General features: G+C 35.1%; 1 protein-coding gene across 4 annotated transcripts in view; it reads left to right on the top strand.

Annotated features, from left to right (window-relative positions):
- The window catches only part of Zfpm2 (zinc finger protein, FOG family member 2), a 425216-nt gene that overhangs the window by 273640 nt on the left and 128201 nt on the right, over nucleotides 1–23375 (top strand). For all 4 annotated transcript variants that reach the window (XM_040293756.2, XM_005316260.2, XM_040293758.2 and 1 more), the window contains one exon: nucleotides 3067–3178. In XM_040293756.2, the coding sequence (XP_040149690.1) occupies nucleotides 3067–3178 (112 nt within the window). The remainder of the gene's footprint in view (nucleotides 1–3066; nucleotides 3179–23375) is intronic.

Genomic DNA, 23375 nt, shown 5'->3' with positions numbered 1-23375 from the left:
GTGAAGAAAATTACTTACTCCTAGAGTATTAAAAGTTAATGAAGATCATTCAGGTGAAGTAATTTTATGTGTACCAGGGATTGAACCCAGGGCCACTTAACAGCTAACATACAGCAAGTGCTCAATAGATGTAAATCACTAATATTGTTGCAGTAGCAGTGGATTAGGAGTAGAGGTGAATACCCCACTCAGGTTTGCCTAGGATTTTTCAGATTTAGCATGCAACATACAGTCTCCCAGGACACTTCTCCATCCCAGAACATCAGGATGGTTGTTTTCCATAGCAGTGATAGTGTTTAGACACAGCTTGATGTAGATATTGGTGCTTCTACCAGCTATTTGATCTAAAGGACATCATTTAATCATTCGGTTGCACTGTCTTTGTCTGAAAAAATACATGCGAGGACCAGGTATGAAAGAACATGCTGAACAAAATGACTGCACAAGGAGCATAAATAGGATCACCCTTATTCCTGCTTTAAAAATCTTCATTAGCTTCCTTCTGCCTACAGAATTATCACAGGAGGTTTTGCCTACTGCATAAAGGTCCTTGAGCTCTCTCTCATATCTGCCCTTCCAGACATACATGCTTTTATGAACTCCATTTATAATACCTTCCTAGTACTTTCTACCTACCAAGAAAAGTTCTGAAGATTTTATAAGGGTATAGAATACCAAGACTACTTACTATTGTGTGGATGCTCCACTTTCTTGTATACTGCTTGGTCTTTGCCCAGGCTCCCTCCAACAACTGTAAATTCTTCCTGTTTATCCTTTAAAATCTTGCCCAAATCCTTTAAAATAACCTCCTCTATGGAATCTCCTGGGACTCCACAGGACACGAGTTTCTCCTGTGCTATTCATTGACCCACAGTTTACACATGCCTTAGTCCTTCCTACATGCTACTTTTCACATTATATTAAACTTTAAAAAGTATTTATCTATATCCTTAACTAAACAGGATTTGCTCATACGCCTAACACTGAGAACAGAACTGCACTTGTTGATGGGTGAAATTAATAGAATAGAAAGGTATTGGCTAATCAATTGATTTCATCTATTTTTCATATTATTCATGGAAAATTAAAAAACTGATTTCCTGTGCAAAACTTCACATGGCTTCAAGGACTATAGATGAAAATATTGAATAATTTAAAATAATTATTTGGCATGAAATAAGAGAATCCGTCCATGTCTGTTTTGATCTCTCGATTAAAATCAGAAGAGAATGGATGGTAAAAATGAGACCACTAAGTACCTTTTTACCAAAAATTGCAGACTTGTTCTTCTTAACACCTGAAGACTTTCTGGGCCTGATCTATGGATGTATCTATTGAACTGGTGTAAAAGAAAAAAAAAAAAAAACCTCATCAAATGATAAACCTCATATTTGGTTGGATATAGGGTATTATCATTTCAAATTGAACAATCTTATTTTCTCCTTTAATTATCCTTTGAAAACAGAAATAATTAATAGTGGTTATTCAGACTGATAACAATACGGATAACTTTTTTTGCTATATATACATATATACAATGTAAAATAACATTTTTCTTAGAAGACATTCAGATAACTTTTTCATGGTTTATTCTTGCCAACCATTAAGGTAGTAGTTGAAAAATTAAGACTCTTAAATGAATCAAAATATGAATACTAATTAGTGTGCTAGAATTTTTATATTTTATCGGGTTTCCTGTCTCTTCTGATGTAACTTATAAAATATTTTTCCAGACTTCTTTTTATATTTATCCATCATGGTTTATTTTGAAATTTTTTATCACTTAAAAATATTTTTGTAATTGTTAGTTTTTATAAACATAATGGCTACTTGAAAAAATTGGTCAGTATTTGTTTTATATATATATAGTTTTTAATATGACTTTGCAATTAATGGATCAATATATCATGTACTATCATGATATACTGAGGCAGATGAAATGGGTTTTCCAGGTTCCTGAGAGATTTGAAATCACCAGAGTAGGCAGAACTCCTCAAGTGAATACTTAATAATGCCAATTGGGGGAATTTGTGATAGCAGGTAACTTGTAGGAAGCATTCCAGAATGGGCTGAGATCTCTTTAGCAGGATCATATCTGGGTGAAAATTCAGTTCAAATATTACCTTGAGACCCTTGTATTGTACTCAGTGTTGTGTTATTTGATATACAGAACATGGGCTGGCAAATGATAAAAGTCGGAATGCCAGTTCACTGTGACTCATCGGGAAATAGAGTGTTGCTAAGGCTTATTTCCTCCCCGTTTAGTTCCTGCCATGTAAGTTTATCAATAGAGATTGAAAGATAAAGAATGTAGGTGCCAAACAGCCAAATATGCTGAACCTTTTGAGCTTCATATTTTAAATATACCCTGAATCTATTTTGTTAGAAGGATAACACTTCTCCCTGCTTCTGTGCCTCTCAGAGCAGGGATGGTCATGCTTTAGTTGCTCTGCATTTGAATTATTCACGTTCCTCTTTTATAGTCTTTCTGGAGACAATGTATGGGGAATCATTAGCATTATTATTATTTCAGTTACAGTCAGACTACCTATCTACACTTAGCAAAGGGGGTTATGTGGGTTTCATTATACATTCTGAGTAAGTCCCCACTCTAATATAAATGTTGCTCAGGATAGAGCTTTGAAATGGATCCTGATTCTTTAAATTCTTTCCTGTCTGTTTCAGGAAATAGTGAGATCCTGTTGATAGTAAAGTACAATGTGTCTAAAGTTCACTTCTAAACACTCTGCTCTTTGCAATGAAAGTCATCTGCATTCTCTTTATAATTCAAAGCCACAAGAGATCTGTCTAATCTTGGAGATCTGATCCAGTATCATTTAGGGGGGAAAAAATCCTTGATAATAATTCTACCATTCCGATTAGTGAGAGCAGTAAAGCCTTACAGCTTCTGTCGTCTTAAACAGATACCACAAGACAGGGGAATAAGGACTTGGATTATGGTTTGGGAGATTTAGTTGTTTGTAAAAATAAAATGATTAGTACAATTATTCAAGTTTTTAATCAACGAAAGCAAATGACATCTGTTTGTTATCATTCTTTCTACAGAAGACAAAGGCTCAGGTCCCAATGGTGCTGACAGCTGGTCCCAAGTGGCTGCTGGATGTGACTTGGCAAGGAGTGGAAGACAACAAAAACAACTGCATTGTGTACAGCAAAGGTAAATGCAAGATCATTTCCCTCTCTCTTTGGAATTACTGAAACCTGAGCCCTAAAAACAGTACCAGAAGAGCTGGGATGGGTGTGCAAAGTATAATTTGATTCTCTCATTTCCTTTTTCTTTTCTGAATCTCCCTAACCTGTATTTTCAGTAAAACCTTCTGGTTTTTTTTTTTTTTTTTTTTTTTTTTGTTGTTGTTGTTGTTTTAAATATATACAACATCATGTGTCACACCATTAATTACATAGTGCCATACACTTTTCTTTACTCCATATTGGAGTGGGTTTACTGATACCCTTCCCTCAATGTTGGTTTTATAGACAGCCAGGTTTGATGAAACCCCAGATTTCTCTCTTAGCATTATCTATCAAAAAGTAAATTCCTTTTGAATTTCAGCAATTCATGTCAAGGTGCATGCTCCAGGAGGCACTGCTTTCCAAACAGTTTCTGGAAGTCATGCATGATGAGAGGATAGCTGGAAATGAAACCTTTGCAATGAGTGAATTCTTCCCCATGGTGATTTCTGAAGGGCAGGAGGCAAATGGGCAAGGGGAGGCGGATGGCTTGCAGAGTGTTGCCTTTGATTTGCTCAGTGTGACATCAACCTTGACTGGGACACGTAGCTATATCCTGGCTACAAAAGAGCCGCAGCTGGGTGATGACACATCATGAGACTGATTCTCCATAGGACAGGACCATCATCATGTGTGTTGTGGTTTGGGGGGGCTTTCTTTTTTCCACCTTTAAGTTATGGCCCTCGCTCTGTACTCTAACAGCAAAATCCCTAATCTCACTTCGTAAATATTGCAAAACCTTGTGCTTCTCATGTTTAATTTCTTTCAGCTTTCTTTTTCTAACCAAATAGACCTACTGAGATCAAAGATTTATTTGCACATTGAACCTAGAAACCACAAAAGCATACAAGGGAACAAGCAAATAAGCACCCCTATCAATATATTAACATATAAAACACTAATCACAACATCAAAGACTCTTAAAAACTTGCTAGAAACAATTACAACTTGTTCCTATAATCATTACAATTTGTGCACTTATAAGAGGATTGCCTCTAAACTACCATAAGCCTTTGAAAGTTGAAACACCGGAAAGAGGGAATTTGCAAGCTAAAAAAACAATCTGCACACCAGGATCTGATTATATTCCTTTTCCTTCTATAATTGCTGGTCCCATACCTACAATTTCCTAACCTGAACTACCTGTGGTATTCTGATAGGAGCTTTAAGCTAAAAGGGAAGTAAGATTTTCCCAGGATATGACAATACAGTCTATCAAAGTGGAAGGAAATAGCAATAGTGAATCAGTTTACCAATATCCACAATTAGAATACAAAAAGTACATTAGAATGTATCACTGTTAGGGACAGATTTCTGTTGTATGATATCTTTTCTTCATTATGACAATATAGTATGAAGAAGTCATGACAATAGCTATTCCCTTGTTGTGATCCAAATCTATTGCCTTTTAAAATCAGGAATTCTTTCAGAAAATATAATTGTTGTGTAATATAATTATAATCCCACATTCAGTGTAGTACTTTATCTTGAACATGTTTATGTCTTTATATTCTGATTGACTATCCCTGAAGCCGTTTGTCAATAAATCATTTGGGGGTAATTTATAGATTCTTATTAATTAATCAGTTAACTCACAAAGCATACAGGGAGTTCACCTATACTAGTTTTTTATATTGATAATCGTCATTTATTAAGCATACCTGAAACGTTCTGCTTTGTGTTCCTAGACCAAATGGTGTACACTTGTCTCATTCCTCTTCTTTGCTTTGTGTTATTATCATTGGAAATGAGAAGTAAAAAAAAAAATGTTAGTTATGATTGGCTTTCTTTCCCATCTACTGTCTATTTACTGAGAACATGGATTCTGTTTTACTCAATTTCTACCTCTGGTCTGGCATGCTGCCTACACAAGAACAGCATGAAATAAATATTGATTGGTTGATGAGATAACCAAAGTGGTTGCCAGACACTATAATAGACACTTCATCTAATAGTGATGAAACATATTAATTGCTGACATCCAGTAGTTTGTTAACCTACAAAGGGTTATTTGACGTTGTTCAACTTCCACAAACAGTTAGCATTGTAGTTTAGATATCAGAATTGCAATGGCTACTACATATGTATTATTTCCTTCAGTCCTCATTTAATATCTTATATGAGATGATTCACATACTGCCCCATTTTTAAAAAGATGAATTAAATAATTAGCCAGGTAGATAATTTACCATGGTAAATGAGGTGATTATCAATGTACAAGACTAGTCAGTAAGTGTTGTCTTAAGGTCTGAGTTGTACATACTAGAGTATGTTCTCTGTGCACAGAACCTTAAAACAGCCAAGTAAGGTACATCCTTTTTCTCATTTTACACATGTGATGAGAGGTAGTATAACTGAGGTCATGGAGAGCTAATAATGGAGCCAAATTCAAATCTAGGACATGAAAATTCCAAGTCCTGTGTTCTCTGAACTATCTAACTCTGCCTTTCCTTTTGCCACTGTTAAATGATGAATATATTCCCTCAAACGACTCAGGTCTTTATGCCTAAAAATTAAAAAAGTATGTATGAAGTATGATACTTTACAAAAAGTATTATGTGGAACCCTAAGATTCAAAAGATCCCCATGACCAAATATTGACTATCATGGTCCCTTTTGAAAATTCAGAATGCATGTTGGTGTTATTGCCTTGAGAAGTCTTATCATAAGCAGAAACTAAGTATTTGACCATATATTTCTATTTATCTTCCCAATGGACATTTCCACGGGCACTAGTGCTGCTCTCAATAACAGAATCCTGAAAATACTGACACAGACTATACTTTGATATCCTTTCTGAAGATAATCTGTAGTAGTCAGATGTTCTATAGAGGGAGGGGACAGCCCACTCAGAGTGTATCCACAGTTCTGTGAATGCCATAATATCCTTGGATTGTCTTAGGGATCATTTGGGTCATGGAAAATAGGACCTCAGGAAACACTCCTTCCTTGACCAGGTCTCCAGAAGCCCTGGAATTTTCTGTCTCTGCAGGCTGCACATACAATATACCTCCTTGAAGCAAAAGTGTCTGAGGTGTAGAAAGGTCTGACACTTTACATTTTAACAGTCTTTCATCAACTTGAACATCTGTAACGGGAGAGGCATTTTCATAATATATGTTATTAAAACTACTTTGTTTTCAAATAATAGATATTCAGCTGAAATTGGCTTGGACCATAGTAAGTGTGTGTGTGTGTGTGTGTGTGTGTGTGTGTGTGTTGTGGGTAGAGGGATTCATTAGCTCCTATAACTGAAATTCGGGGCATATTCTGGACTCCAGGAATAGCTGGGTCCAGTTGCTCCAACTTTGCTCCCAGATGGTCTCTCTCTATTTTCTTTTTGTTCCCTTTTATGCAGGCATTGTTCTCAGACTAGTTCTGTGATTGTGGCAAGCTCCAGACTTACTCCAGTAGCATAGTAACTTTAGTAAAAAGAAAGCATTGTGGTTTTGATCGAGGCACCTGACATACGAGTCCTTGAATAATCACGACTCTCACTAAGCAGAACAAAGTCTTCCTTGGAGACTAAGAGTAGCATTAACTCCACATGAGCCACTGAGATGGACAAGTAATTCCTTAAATGAAACCAAGGAGCTGCTGCCACAAACAAGTGGTACTTGATGGCCTAAAATCCACATCACTGGATATAATGCATCATTTCTAATGTCCTAGGTGCTTTCACTGAGGATGGAAGATAAAATGCCTGTCACTATAACTGTGTTTCTTAATTTTTTTCTTGCTAAAAAAAATATTTATTGAGCCCTATGCCAAAATCCTTATTATAGTTCTTGGTTGGCAAGAGCATATTAGTAACTATTTAAAAACAATATAAATTGCATTTGTGTAGCATTTCATACAAATGTCTTAACTATGAGATTTTTTATAGTATTTTCTATTGTATTTACACAGGCAAATGTGTAACTATTACCATTTAAGAGGCATAAGCATGCTTTCTAAATTATTACCCAATGTAGACTAGTAGCAAAATTAAATATAACCATAAAGCTTTCATTTCCTAGGTGTCCATCAAATAATTATTACAAAATTATATTCTATCACTTAGAGCTATTTGACAGTCTGCTATCAATTAGTTTTATCAAAGTTTTTTTCTCTGTTTTAGTTTAGTATTTGGCATTAGCATTTTAATCTGATGTATTTTTTTCCTGCCTCGACTATCCCTAGTCATTTCAGAAAGCAATTAGGCCATGCAGACGTTGAAGGACCAGACTTGTTAGGTCATCTGGTTTTTGCCATTATTTTTAACAGACTCCAGATAATTCTAATTCACTTATCTCCATTGGAAGCATACTAAAAAGCCCAGGCTGAGTTACAGAGAGCTGTGCTAGAGCAGAAGATGGGCAAGGGCCTGCCCACTCGCTCCTAAAAAATAGGTCTGGAGAGCATTGCCTGTCTACTCCTTTTCTTTACTCTATGCTCTTCTGTTCTTTATTTTCCAGGGTTTGCAAATTATGGTGTTTTTTATGTTTGAAAGTAGGTTAGAGTTTTATGTTTTTGAGTATCCGAAACTCAACCATTAGCATCTTCCACAGGGCTTTGTTAACCAAGTTCATTTCACTAATATCATTAGATCATTTTTTCATGCGGTTATCATTTCAAAGTAGCCACATTCTCCAGGTTTCCATATTAAGAGGATAAACACTGTCAATCAAAAGAATGGGAAAAAATACCTATCAGCCAGTCCTCTCTTCCGACCTTCACCACAGAAGATTTCCTTATTGTGTGAAGCACAGCATCCTTGTAAAAACCTGCCTACTATGTGTGACCTTGGAAGAATCCCCTACCCTCTCTATATAGGGGTTTTCTTAGCTATGAAAACAAACAACCATTGGCTACCTTGCAGAATTTTTGTTAAGAAGCACCTATATACATGCCTGCATATATTACCATAAACAATATGATTACTTTACATTCAGCCAATTTTGTCCTTGTGTTCACAAAACAATATGTGCTTAGAAAAAATGAAATAGGTCTCTACATTGACATTATGCAAGTGTGCAAGAAAACATGATTACCTGATGCCCGACTTAAGACAGAAGAGTTCCATAGGTGTCACTCAAAGTCACTTTGAACCTACATGTATCTGCAGCAATGTGTTGCAGAATCAGAGGTCCAAAGCCAATGCTCAAGAAAATCACTAGTTACATGATGTTTTTATTTTTAATTAAATCTTACAAAATATATTAGTGTAAAGATGACAATTGTGATAATATTGATACTGATTATAGTAGTTACCATTTATTGAACTTAATTCTATTTGCGACACTCTTCTAATCACTTTCCATACATTTTTATTTACAATTACAACTAATTCATTATATTAGCTTTACTATTTTCAGATGGAGAAACGGAGGCTTAGATTAAATAAATTCTAGGATTTATAACTCAAAGGTGATGAAGTTGGGATTCAGTCTTGAGCCTCTTCTATAATTCCCAGCTATGAAATTAGCAGAGTTTTGAAGATGCCATTAACCAGGTCAAGGTTATAGATTATTACTTTTATTTGCAAATCTGCATACATGTTTCTGAGCAATTTTTTTCCTCATTCTTTGGTTTGGCTTTAAAGAGAATGTCTTCAAGAACTAAAACAATAGTGATAGTGAAACTTTATGGTGATTATGTTTTTGCTTTTACAACCACAGAAATTTAAAATCATGTAGAAAACTGAACACTAATCTCAAAATAATTTTAAACATATTTGAAATTTTGATTTTACTTGTTCGCACCAATTTATGCTATTAATTAATTTAACCCCTCATTGATTGTCTTCTATGTTCAAGGCCCTATACTAGACAGTATAGAAATAATGACAGAAATTCTAATATGATCTAGCTTGTGTGAGTAACTTTCTGCAGACTGTCTAAATTGATCAAGTTTTCAAAACAAAGATCTTTCATTTTAAGGACCTTTGCAAAACTCTGCATCATGCTCCACCTTAAAAGAGAATCTATTGTATGTTACTAGAATTTTGAAACTGCACCCTTGCCCAAAGTGGCAGCCAATTTTAAAAGTAGAATTCAAGTTAATGTTTCACTTTACCTAGAAAGTCTAATATTATATAAAAAAGGAATGAATTTAAAAGTAAAAAAAAATGTTTATATTTTAAGCATATATTTAACTATTGACTAAATTCATAGAAAATATGTAACTATTGTCTAGTTTTACAGTGTTCTTAAAAAAGGGCTAGTGCCTGAACCAAATATTTAGCAGTGGGAATTATAAAATCATAAGACGATTAAGTTAGCTAGTCGCAGAATTCCAATATTGCTTTTTAAATGACTTCAGGATATAGGAGGTACTAAGGTTATTATCTGTTATCAGGAATACAGTGGAATTGTACAACTGGATAATAACCAAACAAACTGACACAATGTAAAATTACATTATCAGTGTGTTAAAACAAAATTGCGCCCTAAAGGAGTCCACATGCCAGCTCAGAGCTACAGTGTAATTATGCTTAACTCTGATAATTAAAATACAACGGAGATCAACAGAATCATTTTCATTAAGAAAATTATTAATGATGGTGGTATAACAGTAATTGATTGCAGAGCTCCACAGGATAACGCAATGCCGAAAACCCAACTTGTTTCGTGAGCATCTGAGTTTTTTTTTTTCTAGTTATGTTGTATTAGAATAAGAAATATATTTGGAGGAGTGAGCAATTTATTATGCCTGTTCTAGGAATCAGTGATTGTAGAAATGACTGCTTTAGAAAAAACACAGTTTTGATTCAAATTGTTATTTCTAAAGGGCTGGTTAATGTCAAGTGACCCCACTAGTGACACCCTTATTGTCAATAGAACTGTCTGCTGGCAAATTGCAGAATGACACAACTCCAGCAAATATTGGGCCTTCTGTTATTTGCATTTCTTACTACGTATTTGCTGCTTTCATAGTTATGTTAATGACTTATTGATGTCATTGCAACCTGGGTCTGGTTGTACTGAATAATTTAATGTACTTAGTCATTATTAATGCATTCTATATGATGTGATTTAAAAAAACAACTGTTTTTGTATGAACATCCCTGTGAGTTGTCTTAAGAAGATATTGGTAAACCTGCACGATAATACCATTAATTACCTTAGTGGATTAGATGAGCTATCATGTCTTAGTGTAAAAATATCCTAAACCACCCTGGGTTCCGGCATGAATGGAGCTTCAGTCTCTTAGGGGTAAAAAACCCTGTCAGAACGTTGGTGAATGATAAGAACTAAGAATATATCAGTTTTATAAGTATAAAAATGAGAAATGAAGAGCAGGGTCTTTTGAGAGGTGAGTCACTATCACTCAGGGATGTGAGCTTGTCATTCAAAGAGATGCTAATCTTGAAAGCTACCCCCAAAAGTATCTTTGTCAGCTAAAATGAGGGACAACTCCTCAGAGTAAATTTTTTTCAGAGTAATATACTGTAAATAGTTTTTTCATACACTCTATTCCATGACAGAGACTATTTTATTTTAATTCTATATGGGAAAAAAGAAAAAGGTGTGGTTTGTGTCTCGTATGATTATAATATAAAGTTGTATGCACAGAGAAAACATGGTGGAAGGAAATAGCATAAAATTACTAAAGTATTTCTGTAAAGGTGCCAAGATTTGGGGAAATTTTTATATTCTTTTTGTGTTTGTGGTAGGGGGAATCAATCCCATGGCTTTAAAAATTCAAGTATTTCCTACTGGGCAAACACCCTCAGCTCTGTATCCTTTTAACACAACTTTGTTCACTTTGATTATTTTCCTTACACAATTTAAGAAAAATATTTACAAGGGAAAATTACGGATTTGTCTTTACTCTCCCTTTTACACAGCACAAACTAGGAAACAAAGAAATCTTTGCCTTACCTACAAAATTTGTTTCCTGATGATATAACACGTTTTCTTTAATATCTTTATGAATGTCCAAGTTTTTCTTCATTAAAATAATTTTCCAAATAAAATGCAAGTAATTGAGCACATGTCCTTTATACAATATGGCTAATTCTCATGTGGAATACAAATTCATATCCACACTCCCAGGCCTAAGGAGCTTATTGAAAGAGGTTTATTGCTGAAGGGTATATATGAGTGAGTTCAGCAGCATGTGGTGGAGGGAAGATTGGCAAAGGATATGGAATTTGGGGTGGATATTGAAATTTCAGTATCAGTCTCAGATAGGAGGTGAAAGGATTTTGGGGATTCAAATTGTGTGCCAACAAGCTCATAGTTTGTGATGCATACAGTGTGATCATGAGAGCATCATAACAGTTAAGTAGGAGCAGAGGATTTTCAAATGAAATCAGGGAGGGACAGATCTCCAAAAGTTTCTTCCTTTCTATTTTTAAATACTAGAATGGAACCCAGGGCCTTGAACATGCTAGGCAAGCCCTCTACCACTGAGCCACAATCTCAGTCCTCAGACCATCTAGAGCTTCTAGAGCATGCACTTGAATACTCAGTCAAAAGATCTGCTCAGGGAGGCAGTGGATAGCCACCCACAGTTGTCCGGTACATGTGATGGAATTGAGATTTAAGGAAGATGATTGTGTCAAACCCTGGACTTATTATCTATATGCTAATAAAAAAAAGCAAGCCTTATCTGTCGAGAAAATAATGTTGGTAGCTACACCCTTCTATACTATAATAATGAATCATCATCCTTACTCAAATCATTACCTAATCACACAATTTTTCAACACCAAGTGAATCTACATTCTACACCCCCCACCACCACCATTTTTTTTTTTTTTTGTCAGTCCCTCCTGTCCCAGCTTATAGTTTCCTGACTTGGATCCCGTGGGTTCATCATTCTGATCAGTCTCCTGCATCTCTTTACACTCTTCTCTTTCTAGCCTCTATCAGCCTGGCAATACCCTATCCTGTTCAATCCAACTCTCCACTTGTGGCTCCACCCAAGTAGCAGAAGTTACACAAGTTACCATTTGTAACATATTCAAATAGCACTTGATCCACAATGAGTTCCATGTACATATGCAGTCAAAATAAAGCAAATACACCAACACCACTAACAAAAAAAACACAACAACAACAAAAAAAACAGTGCTAGAGTGCTAGCTACTTGTATGTTACATTTGAACACAAGCTGAATAGAAGTCTTCAGTGGATGCAGGCTGGCAGTACAGATTTATTTTTTCTATTCAAGGTGATAATTTTAGATTCCTGTCTCCAAATACATTACGTCACCCAGTAGGCAATAGAGGATGCTTCTTGTTTCACAGAGAAAATGGAAACGTAGCATCACATAAAACCTTCCAATGACTTTCCATCAAAATTAGAGTATTAGTATTGATACAGTACACAAAGCCAAATCTGGAGCACTACCTGTTTTTGTAAATAAAGTTTTTTTGGAACACAGTCACACCAATTTTTTTTTTTTTTAAATTGTCTATTCCTACACTGTAACATCAGAGTTGAATATTTATTACAGAACATCTAGCCTGCAAGACTTAAAATATTATTTGGCCCTCTACAGAAAAAAGCTTGTCAGCCTCTGAATTAAAACTACAAAGTTTTAATTTACCTTGGCCCAAAGGCCCTACAGGATCTGCCCCTGGATACCTCAGTGGGCTTCAGCTGCTCACTCCACCTACTCCAGTCTACTCCAGTCCAATAGCCTGTCTCATAGTGTTTGCTTTGTACTGCATCCCACATTGTTCCCTTTCTGACGTCATTCAGAATACTCCACCTAGATGTTGCTTTCCCAGATCTAACTAAATTGTCTGACATATTCTCAATATTCTCCCTCTATCACACTTTCTCTCGTGTTAGTCAACTGGGAATGCTGTAACAAAATAAAATGGACTGGGTGGCTTAAATAGCAAATACATTGAGGGTAGGAAGTCCAAGATCAAAGTGCAGGCAGTTTCAGGGTCTAGTGAGGATCTTCTTGGTTTGTAGATAGCAACCTTTTGTTGTATGCTCACAAAGTGCATAAATGCATTCTACTCTCATGTATAACTAATGAAAACAAATTTAAAAAATTTTAAATAACTTGCAAATTTCCCTTCAAAAGAGGGAGAAAAAGAAAGTGGTAGGCATTTTCCAAAAAAATAAAAAAGAAGAAGAAGACGAAGAAAAGAAAAGAGAGAGAGAAAGAAAGGTAACTTGTGTCTCTTTTGATAAGGACACTAATCACATCCTGAGTGCTCTTATCTCATGGTTTAATCACCTCCCAAAGATCTCACCTCCTCATACCATCACATTGGGAATTAGGGTTTCAACATATGAAATTGGGGAGAACTCAGATATTCAATCCATCATAGCTTCTCTCTCATTTATCTTCGTATTTGCATCTTATCATTTTATTTAAAACAATTAATGTTAACCCTAAAATTGGTGTTCTTCTAGGAATTTCATCTGTTTTTTTTTTAAATAGTGCATGGCATATAGTAAGTGCTCAATAGTTCTTTTTTAATGAATGAGTGTATAAATCAGTAGATTGCAACCTTTCCCTTAATATAGAAGGAAATTTAAGGTAGTTATTTAATAATATTCTCAACATTATCTCCTTGACTTTGTTCAGCATTTTAAGATGTCCTCAAACTACTCCTCAACTTTGTTAATGAATTTTTAACTATCATGTTTATTATTTATAAGAGGCTTTTCTTGTTTATTATTTATAAGAGGCTTTTCTTGTTCTCTGTTCTTTTTTTTCAACATAGTACTATCTTTATATAGATAATATTCTGTTTATCTATGAAGACAGGATTTGGAAGTCTCTTAAGAAATTTTGTTTTGCTCATGTCCTTTTTCTCCCCATTCTCACATTTAATGTTGAAGCTTTCTTGATGTATATAGATACCTGCTATAATTTCTGTGTGGCACTAAAAACTGAATGCAAGAGCAGCATGAGTGTTCAAGGATCATCAACTTGTGGGGTTTGCATAGGACCATAGGATGACATCTGCTTGCTTCTTGTTGGCCTGTTGCTCTTCATGTACTTGGATTTCAGCTTTTTATGTTCTACTGTCATTTATCACTCCATCCATTTGCTGGCTTCCAATATTTTGTTCACTTTCATTGCCTCGTCTGCCTTTATCATCTTTACTTCTTCTTTACTGAAGTTTTAGTGGAAGAGGGTAGAAATAAGTGATGCACCTCATTCACCATGTTTAATAGGAAGTCCTCTCTGCTGTTTTTCTATGAAAGCCGTGCAAAATTTCCTACACCCATTCCTTTGATTTCCTCAATTCCAATATCTTCTCTCCTATCCAACATCTGTCTTCACAACGCCATTGAAATGATTCTCTCAGATTTTTTGTGATCGACTGATTGCCATAGCCAAGTAGGAATGACTTGTGGCAATTTCCTTGTCAGCCTACCCAATGTTGCTTAGAGGGAGGACTGTCCATTGTGGAAATGGGCTTGCCTTGGACCCAGGTCATTTGCAGTGACATTGCATGAATGTTTGAGAGTTTTGATTTGAAAGGTGACCTTGCTCAGGGATTAGGGTAGACCCAGGTTTAGGGTGGATCCAGGAGGATCCTGCTGGGAATAGGGGGCTCCAGGTTTAAGGTGGATCCCGCTGGGAATAAGGCGTATCCTGCTGCCTCAGGCACCTGCTCCTTGAGTTCCCATGGAGTTCTCGCGGGGTTCTGAGGGTATTTTGGTATGCAGAGCCCGGTGGAGGTGTGTATTTTCCCCAGAACGTGCATGTAGAGTGCCGGTGATAGTTCGGGAATAAAGAGTTGCTGTTTGAATCTACAAGGCTGTGAGTGGCTCGTGATTTTGTGTCCAGCCAGACTGCAACATTGTTGGACTTGATCAAATCATCCTCAGTGACCAGTGATGTTTCTCCATTACTTTCCATCTTTTAAATATGGTCATTCTCTAGTCTCCTTTCACTTACATCTTCCCTAGATTGGCTCATCTATTATTTTAAGTAGCCTGCATCTTGTATGTTCATTTCTCACTCATCCTCCACAGATGCTCTATGTTCCAGCCATACACATTTATTTAAAGTCATGCCACTGTCCCTTACTTGATCATATTTGTCTTTGTACACCATGTTTTTTTAACGTAAAAACCTTCTCATCGCCTTCACGGTTGTTAACAGATACCATTCAAGACTTAGTTATTACCACTTTGAAATTCTTCCCTGACGCATTCCCATGAGGGAGGAGCTCCACCCCAGGCTACACATTGTCTCAGGGTAAGTGTGAACACTTCAGAGGCAGTGACTCCATTTTTCACATCCATAACTCCACACACAGCACAGTGTATCCACCCATTCAATTTCGAATTATGGTTTAAGAACTTCATCTGTTGATCATTCATCAGAGTCAACTCTGATATGACTTAATATAACATTAGAAATTACCAGTGGAGAAGTCATTTGAAAATCCAGGTTCCCACAATGTCCCATGTCTAGAAAAGTATTCCATGCTTTAATGAGAATTTTATAATACTAGGGAACCTAGAACAAGAGGCTTTCTTTGGAATGCTCCATATTTTTACAGCATAGATTACGCTGCATCTGTCAGCATGAGAGTATTTGCTATAGAATTGATGTGTATGCTTCAGAACTGCAATAACTAAAATCTACTTAGATGCAAAAGATGAGGCTAAACCATTACTTTTGTTTGACATTCGTGCCCAGCATCCATGTCAAGACATTGGCTCACTATTACTGGACAGTTCTTTCTGGATCCCCATTAAAGTCAAACACTAACTATATCTGTTGTTCTCCTTTCTTCACTGGGGGTAAGGTTGGCCAGATGTCAAGTCTGAGATATGAAATGGGAAGCTTTTTATAGTATTATTTATGCATAAGTCAATCCCATTTTTAAATGATATTTTTTAACTTAAAAATTCATCTTATATGCCATGACAGAGAGTTGCACTTTAGAAAAGGTATGTTCTCATTAGTCTGTCTGAGGTCTGTGAACTGATGTTTCAAGCAAGAATATCCTACCCAAGGGGATGAAGTAGAAATACATTTAAGTATGAATAGCTAAGATCTTTCTATTTATGTAGTTCTATCTACCTTTCATTAAAATAAAATAAGAATACATTAAACCAGTTTTTCCTTTGGACATCTAGTATTTATATTCATTATTTGATCTCCATTATTGATGAAGATTTTCCAGAATGACTGCTTTCCAGACAGCTTTCAATAAATGGAATTTCAAAGACATATGATGAAAACTTACCTTTTAAAGCTATTTATTAAATGTTTACAAGGCATTTAAGATTGCATAATGAATTCAATCAACCATGTTATGTATGATATTTCTGCTTCCCTCTCTCAAAAAAGATATAAAGTTAGTTTGTCTATAAAATAGTAAATAATAATTTGGAGTGTCTGAATGTTAGAACTAGTTTTATTATGTAAAGAAAGACTTAGGTAAATTATTGGCTATGTTACTATATTTTGAGAATGGTTTCTAGATTAAAGTGTAGTGTTTTTTTTCAGTCAAACATTCTCACCAGTTAAATCTGGAATGGCTTGATCTTAACCCTGTGTAAACAAATAAAATGATCATGAAGGACATTTAAGACAAATAATAGTTTAGTTTTAGAGACTGTCCTTATAGTTTTGTATTTTGACTAGTACTATTGACAAGAAACATTTTTATCAGTAAGATGAAATAGATATAAAATATAGCTTAAGAAAATTGGCAAGTAACATTATTATATCTATGTTTTTTTAATTTTTTGGTTTAAAATTTATTTTTTCCAGTGAACCCAGGGCCTTACACATGCTAGGCAGGTGCTCTACCACTGAACTACATTTTCAACACTATGGCTTTAAATATATTTTCTAAGTTAACTATCTCAAGGTACACTAAGCTAATCATGTATACAAACATGCAGAAATGAAACAGGATGATTAAAAAGCAAGTCATATGAAGCATTTGAGAATTGCATATACTTGAACTCATTGAAATTTTTAATTTCTACCATAGGCCAGGTAGGGAATCTGTATACTTTTCAAGATATGTTCAAATTATGGTTTACCTCAGATGACAGTAAGTATAGATCTAAATCATCTCCTTTCTTAAAAATTTGAGTAATGTCTTGCTGCTCCATATGTGGTCTGCCAAACAGCAGTATGGCATCCCGCTTGTTAGAAACTCAAAACCACAGGCTCCATTCAGGCCTCCTAAATCTATGCCTGCATTTTAACAAGATCCCAGATGATTTGTGTATACTCTTAAGTTTGGGAAGACAAGGTCTAGTGATTACTGACATGATTCTCACAGAGGGGACACTGGGTGGGAAACAGTTAACTTTGCTATCTCGGGGTGTAATTGTCTGGCTTAGACTTATCAATTTATTTGGATGCTAGAAGCAAGTAACAAACCCAGCAAGAGCATAGGAATATCATAAAGGAGAAATAAGAACATTGAAGAGTTCTTCCTGTTTTGTCTATAAATAGGCAGCAGCTTGAGTGCTATCTTTTGGTACTTTTTTCTTTGTTTTTTGTTCACCCTCCCTTATTCCCACAAATGGCATTATAGAAAAGCAAAGAAAAGCTGCTATATTCTATTTAACGGGAACATTTATTGCTGTTTTCCCTCTTCTCTCCAACACCTCTTAATTTATATGGCACATTCAATTGTCATGCTGTTTCTTTTCATGGTAAAAATGTCACAGGTATATATGCCTTTAAATCAATTCACTGTTATTTTGCAAAACAAAAATGCCAAATAAGTATTTAGGGGAAACATAGGCCCTTTGACCCCTGGAACTCTCAAGAGTCTAGCCTCTGTCATCCTTCCTGCAAAGCCAAAGGAGAAAAAAAGAGAAGGAAAAAAAACAAATTTGCTGAGCCACACATTTCAAGTTGTCGACAACCCCATCCAGGAGAAAACAGAGGAAAATATATATGCTCTCTGTCCTGTCAAAAGGCTTTCGCCTTATCTTGAGAGACTGTCAGGGCAGGAACATCAGTGAATGGACAGGAGTCTATTAAATTAATAAGCTGTTGGATGGTGTCTGGAGAGTTATGATGCTCCATAAATCCAGTTTGATCATGGTGGACGAGGTTTAAATCTGCAGACTTCTAATACACATCCAGTTCTTGGATTGGATTTGAAGTTTTGTGCTGGAGACACAGAGATAGTCCTGCAGCATGTGAATTAAGATTTATCTTTTTTTTTCCTATCCTTTTTTTTTTTTTTTAACCTTACACTACTTACAAAAATGAAAGCACCTTAGGGATCCTAGCAAATGTTACTGCTGGAACTGAAAGAACTGTTGTCAAGGTGAAACCGTGACCTAGAAGCCTAAAATCAAACCTTGGTCATTCTGTTCTAGCAGCCTCATCAGAACCAAGTGTAAAAGGTCTGTGTGGAAGGACAGATGCCTGGACTTATCTATAACCTATTTTATAGTGATGCCTGTCAAACTTCGCTTGTCTTTATTTATGACAGAAGGAAAACTAATGGTGTCAGATCTTCCCTATAGTAATAAAAAAATCAGGAAATATTTTCTTCACCCCATTAAATAAAGTCCTCTGATACAGTTTTTACTATGATATAAGGTTTATGTGAGTTTTTAGCTTCCAACCATTTGAAGCCCAGGAACTGGGTTTTATTATGCAAATTCCCAAATAAACTATTACATTTAGGTTGACAATAACTTGTTCATATGAGATAGATAAGTAAAACTCTAGAAATAAAATATAGAATTTGTTAAAAATCATAAAATTCTCCCTACTTAGTAGGTTTATTACATGATTATCACATTCAAACCATGAGGAAATTATTAATTACATGTTTATCTCATCAACTTACAATTGTTGTTATAAAGTTAGACTTTAGAAGCTAACAAATGGCAAACCTCAAAGTGAACCCATGTCTACTTTTCATTCGTTTGTTTTTTCCCTGTTTCATTAATTCATTCCTTCATTTGTTCATGTCCTGTTTCTTGATCGTATACTATGTTCCAGGCACTTTTATGGGCATTGGAGTGAACAAAACACATCATAATTTCTGCACTTATGAGCTAATATTTTTTAATTAGGAAGCCAAAAATCAACTAATCTCAAATTAAAAATCAACTAATCTCAAGCCAAAATAAACTAATATCAAATCCAAGTTTTACACACACACACACACACACACACACGCGTCTCCCTACCTCTTTTACATAGAACCAACTAGGGAGAAAGAGTACATGGATGAGACCCATTTGGTTCTTAAAATGATCTGCTCTGTGGTTTCCTAATTATTCACCTTTCAAAATCATGTTTGCAGTGGATATTAGTTGTTTTTTATTTTTTTCTCTATAACTTACTAGTAGAGTCCCAAGCATTAAAATCCTGTCCTGTTACAGCAGTGTACTGCCCAATAGTAGTCAGAGACTGTCTATTTTGAAAATTACCTCATACAGTTCAGTTTTAAATAAATCTCATCTGTGTCACCCTCTCCTCCCACTACAACAGCACTATGTTGCTAGCCAGGAAATGCTTAAGAAAACAGATGAGTCCCACACTGTGCCCTACAGGTCAAACCTTCTGGCTTTGAGGGACAAATAGGAGGGGTAAATGTGCAAGGCTGTGACTCTTAATGGGAACTCCCTGCTTCTGGTTTTTCAAGTACAGTCATAGAGACTGTGTCAATAGAAGAATCTCAGCTGCTCTCAAAGGCAGGAAGGACATCATCATTGTTTGCTTTTGTAAAGATGCTAACAGCACTTGGGAAAAAAATATAGAAAACTTTGGAAAATCTTTATCTAGTGAACATTCCATCAATAACATCTCTCTGAAAACATTTACTTGTATTCTGGTTCCAGGATACAGAATAGTAGATTCTAGAATTCCTAAGAGCAAGAGAGAATTTGGAATCAATGCCGGATTAAAAAGAAGGATTTGAGAAATATGTGTTCGAGTACTTTGGAACCCTCTCCTCCCTTTCCTTCTTTCTCCCTAGTTTCTTAGGTCTAAGGTAAATTGGGATAGGAAACAATAAAATGAATAACAATTTATATTTTAATGAAGAAATAAGCAGATTATTTCTTGTTAATGCTTTTCTGTCCTTATGAGATTTTGTGTTCCACAGTAGCAGTTTCATTTTTGCATCCTACTGAGGTTTGAGTCAAGCCAAGGAGAACCACACTGGAAGTGTAGCTGGCATGCATCTAACATTCTATAAAGAAATGCAACACTTGCAGTTGAGAGGCAAACAGAGGGAAACTAAAATTTGTCAAGCATCTGCTTAATAGCAAACCTGTATACATTATCTCCCTGTAGCTGCTCTGCAAGTGTTGCTATAATTATTAAAGTTAGGGAACTGTATATTTTGGCTAAGGTCATAGAGCTACTGAAGGGTAGGGTCAGAAGGTTTGTCTGCAGTACAACATTGCCTGCAAATAAAATGGTGCTCATTCTTCTTCATGCACTTATCTTTTAATCATATAAAAATTTGAACGTCTCCTAAATTAATAAAATAATTCAGTCCATAATAGGTTTGAATAAACAAAAATGGACTTATTTTGAAAAGTACTGATGAAAGGAGATAAATTACTGTAAAAATAAAAGTATTAATAAAGCATTTTCAGAGGGGAAAAACCTAGAATAATTAATTATAGTTTTCCTTATTTGTATTAAGTTAATACTGGAAGGTATCTATTATCCCCAGAAAGTTCCTTCATGTTCCAAAGAGCAACCATTGTTGATTTCTACAAACTTAGTTTTTGGTCTGTGCTGAAATTTTATATAAATGATATCAGGTACATGAAAACATACAATAATTTCTTTTGTTCAACAGTGTTTTAGAGAAATATTCATGTTGTTTTTTTATACCAGTAGTTTTTTCTTTTTATTGTTCACCAGTATTTCGTTTGAATGACCATGCCACCATTCATTAATATAGTCTTCTATTAGCAGATATATAGGTATTTTCTTCATGTCTACAGGAATAAATTCCTCAAAAGAGGAAAACAGTTTTTATTGAGAATTTGAAACCCTCTGCTGAACTATCACACCTAGTCAGGGGACATTTTGACTCCAAGGTCCAATCCAAAAGGGAAAGACCCAAGTCAGAATCCTTTGCTTTTGTATTTCCAAGATATTTGAATTTTATTGACCCCAATCCGTCTTTGTGAATCAAAGTAAAATGTATCCGTGGATTTTCCTGTACCTCCAATCTCTCAGTTATCTTCTCCACTCCCTAACCAAAGTGAACTCAAAGATGAATGAAATTTAGAGATTTTTCTAGTGGTCTTGGTGTGTGAATATACATGGGTTTCTCCACTTTTCAGGTCTTTATTTCTCTTTGTCTTATTAATTGCCTTTCACAAAGCAACAGAGCTATCTTAAAAGCACTTTGAAATCCCTGGATGAAAACAGCCAAAGCCTTAGAAAATATCAGCATTATTATATCAGTTAATAGGCAATTGAAGTTTTGAAAGGAATAACCAGAAAGACAAATGAATGGCCAAGAGGTAAAACAATTATTTAAAAGAGAAATAATGGGTAATAGTAACCAGGGTTCTGAGAGCAGGAATAAAATATATCAGGAGGAGATGGATCTTAAAGGAATGTGGTACATTCAGACTTAATTAGAGGGCTGGAAATGGACACTACCAGACAATCTCAGACAGCTTTGGGAATGCTTAAATGAATTAGTTCAGGCACTAAGAACAATCTAAGAATGTGATTTGTTTTTTATTGTATAGAAACATGTGAACCATTGCTAGAGAGATACATTTTTTGAGAGACTCTCAGAACCCAAATTGCTCATATGTTAAAAAAGAACAAATACAGACATAAAATCCTGAGAAACAAGAAATCATACAGTTAACAGCAATTGGCTGCTATGCCCTAACCTTCAACTCTGAAAGTATGATGAACTAATGTGGTTGATCTGTTAGTTGAAACAAATGTTCAGAAATGTTGGAACGGAAGCATATGAGACATGAGGGAGTGAGTCGTTCTCTGGCCAGCCGAAAAAGTCTACTGATACTAGAGAATGGGCAATTCATTTAAAAATATAAGAACAAATAAGTGATTTTTCACTTTTAAAGTGATAAGGGTGGGCATAAAATCAACATAATTACTACTAGATATTTTAATAAGATTTGGGGGATTTTGTTTCCCTTGGAAAGAGCAAAATAGCTGTTCATATAAAATTATATTATAAAATGTCCTTAAAATTCTAATTAAGAGTATAACAACTAAAATAACAAAATTTGTATTCAAACCCTTGAAGAAATACAATTCTATAACATTGTTTGAAGGTGAAACACTTAAATCATTTAAGAACAAAAGCCATAATTTCTTCACTAGTTTACATGAATTTAAGATTAAATATAATATAGGAATTACCTTAATAAATCACCCTGATCTGAAAAAAAAAGAGAGACCATAAGGATAAATAAAAGCATCCTACACATTAAGATTTCCTCCTTGCAGTTTTTCATGAGATAAGGGTTAAATTACCACTGCAATTCTTAGAAAACATGTGCCTTAGAATGGAAAAAATGTCTTTTGTTTTATTCTGACACTAACAAAGAGTTTGGAAAAGAAAGGTAAACTCTTTCCAGAGTTCTTTAGGTTGTTCTTCATATTAACTTGTTTTATGAATAATCAGCCAATCTTTAAAAACTTCCTTGAATAAAGAATCTGGAAACTGTTAATCTGATACATTTGTTGATTGAACATAGAATTTTGGGCTTAGAGGGCAATGACTCTACTTTTCCCAGTATAATTTTAATTGTTTTACATTCGTTTGATTACTAATAACATCTAACAGTACCTTCAGCATGGTATCCTTAGAAGAAAAACTTGCTGAGACCCCGTCAAACTCCAACATAGCTGAATTTCCATTTTAAGTATTTTAACTTACAATCTTGTAATCCAAGTCCAGTGTAAGCAACACTTACTCTTTCTAGACTAAAAATACTGCAGATAACAATATAAAAAAGGAAGAGTGAACAAATTTCCACTCCCACCAATGAATTAAAGCAAGACACTAATGGTAAAATTAAGTCTTCTAAATGTGTTAGAAAATGTCCTTTAAAACAAAAGTAATAAATCCAGGCATTTCTTTGTACACATATGTATGAATATGACTATATGAATATATGCACATATGTGCAAACAAACACACATTTTCTTTAATAAGTTTAGCTAAAACTGCTAATTGTGAAAATGGA

Source organism: Ictidomys tridecemlineatus, chromosome 7 (genome assembly GCF_052094955.1).
Source record: "Ictidomys tridecemlineatus isolate mIctTri1 chromosome 7, mIctTri1.hap1, whole genome shotgun sequence".
NCBI classification, from domain to species: Eukaryota; Metazoa; Chordata; class Mammalia; order Rodentia; family Sciuridae; genus Ictidomys; species Ictidomys tridecemlineatus.
The sequence above is the reverse complement of the archived record's forward strand: the minus strand, read 5'-3'. Positions and strand labels throughout refer to the sequence as shown.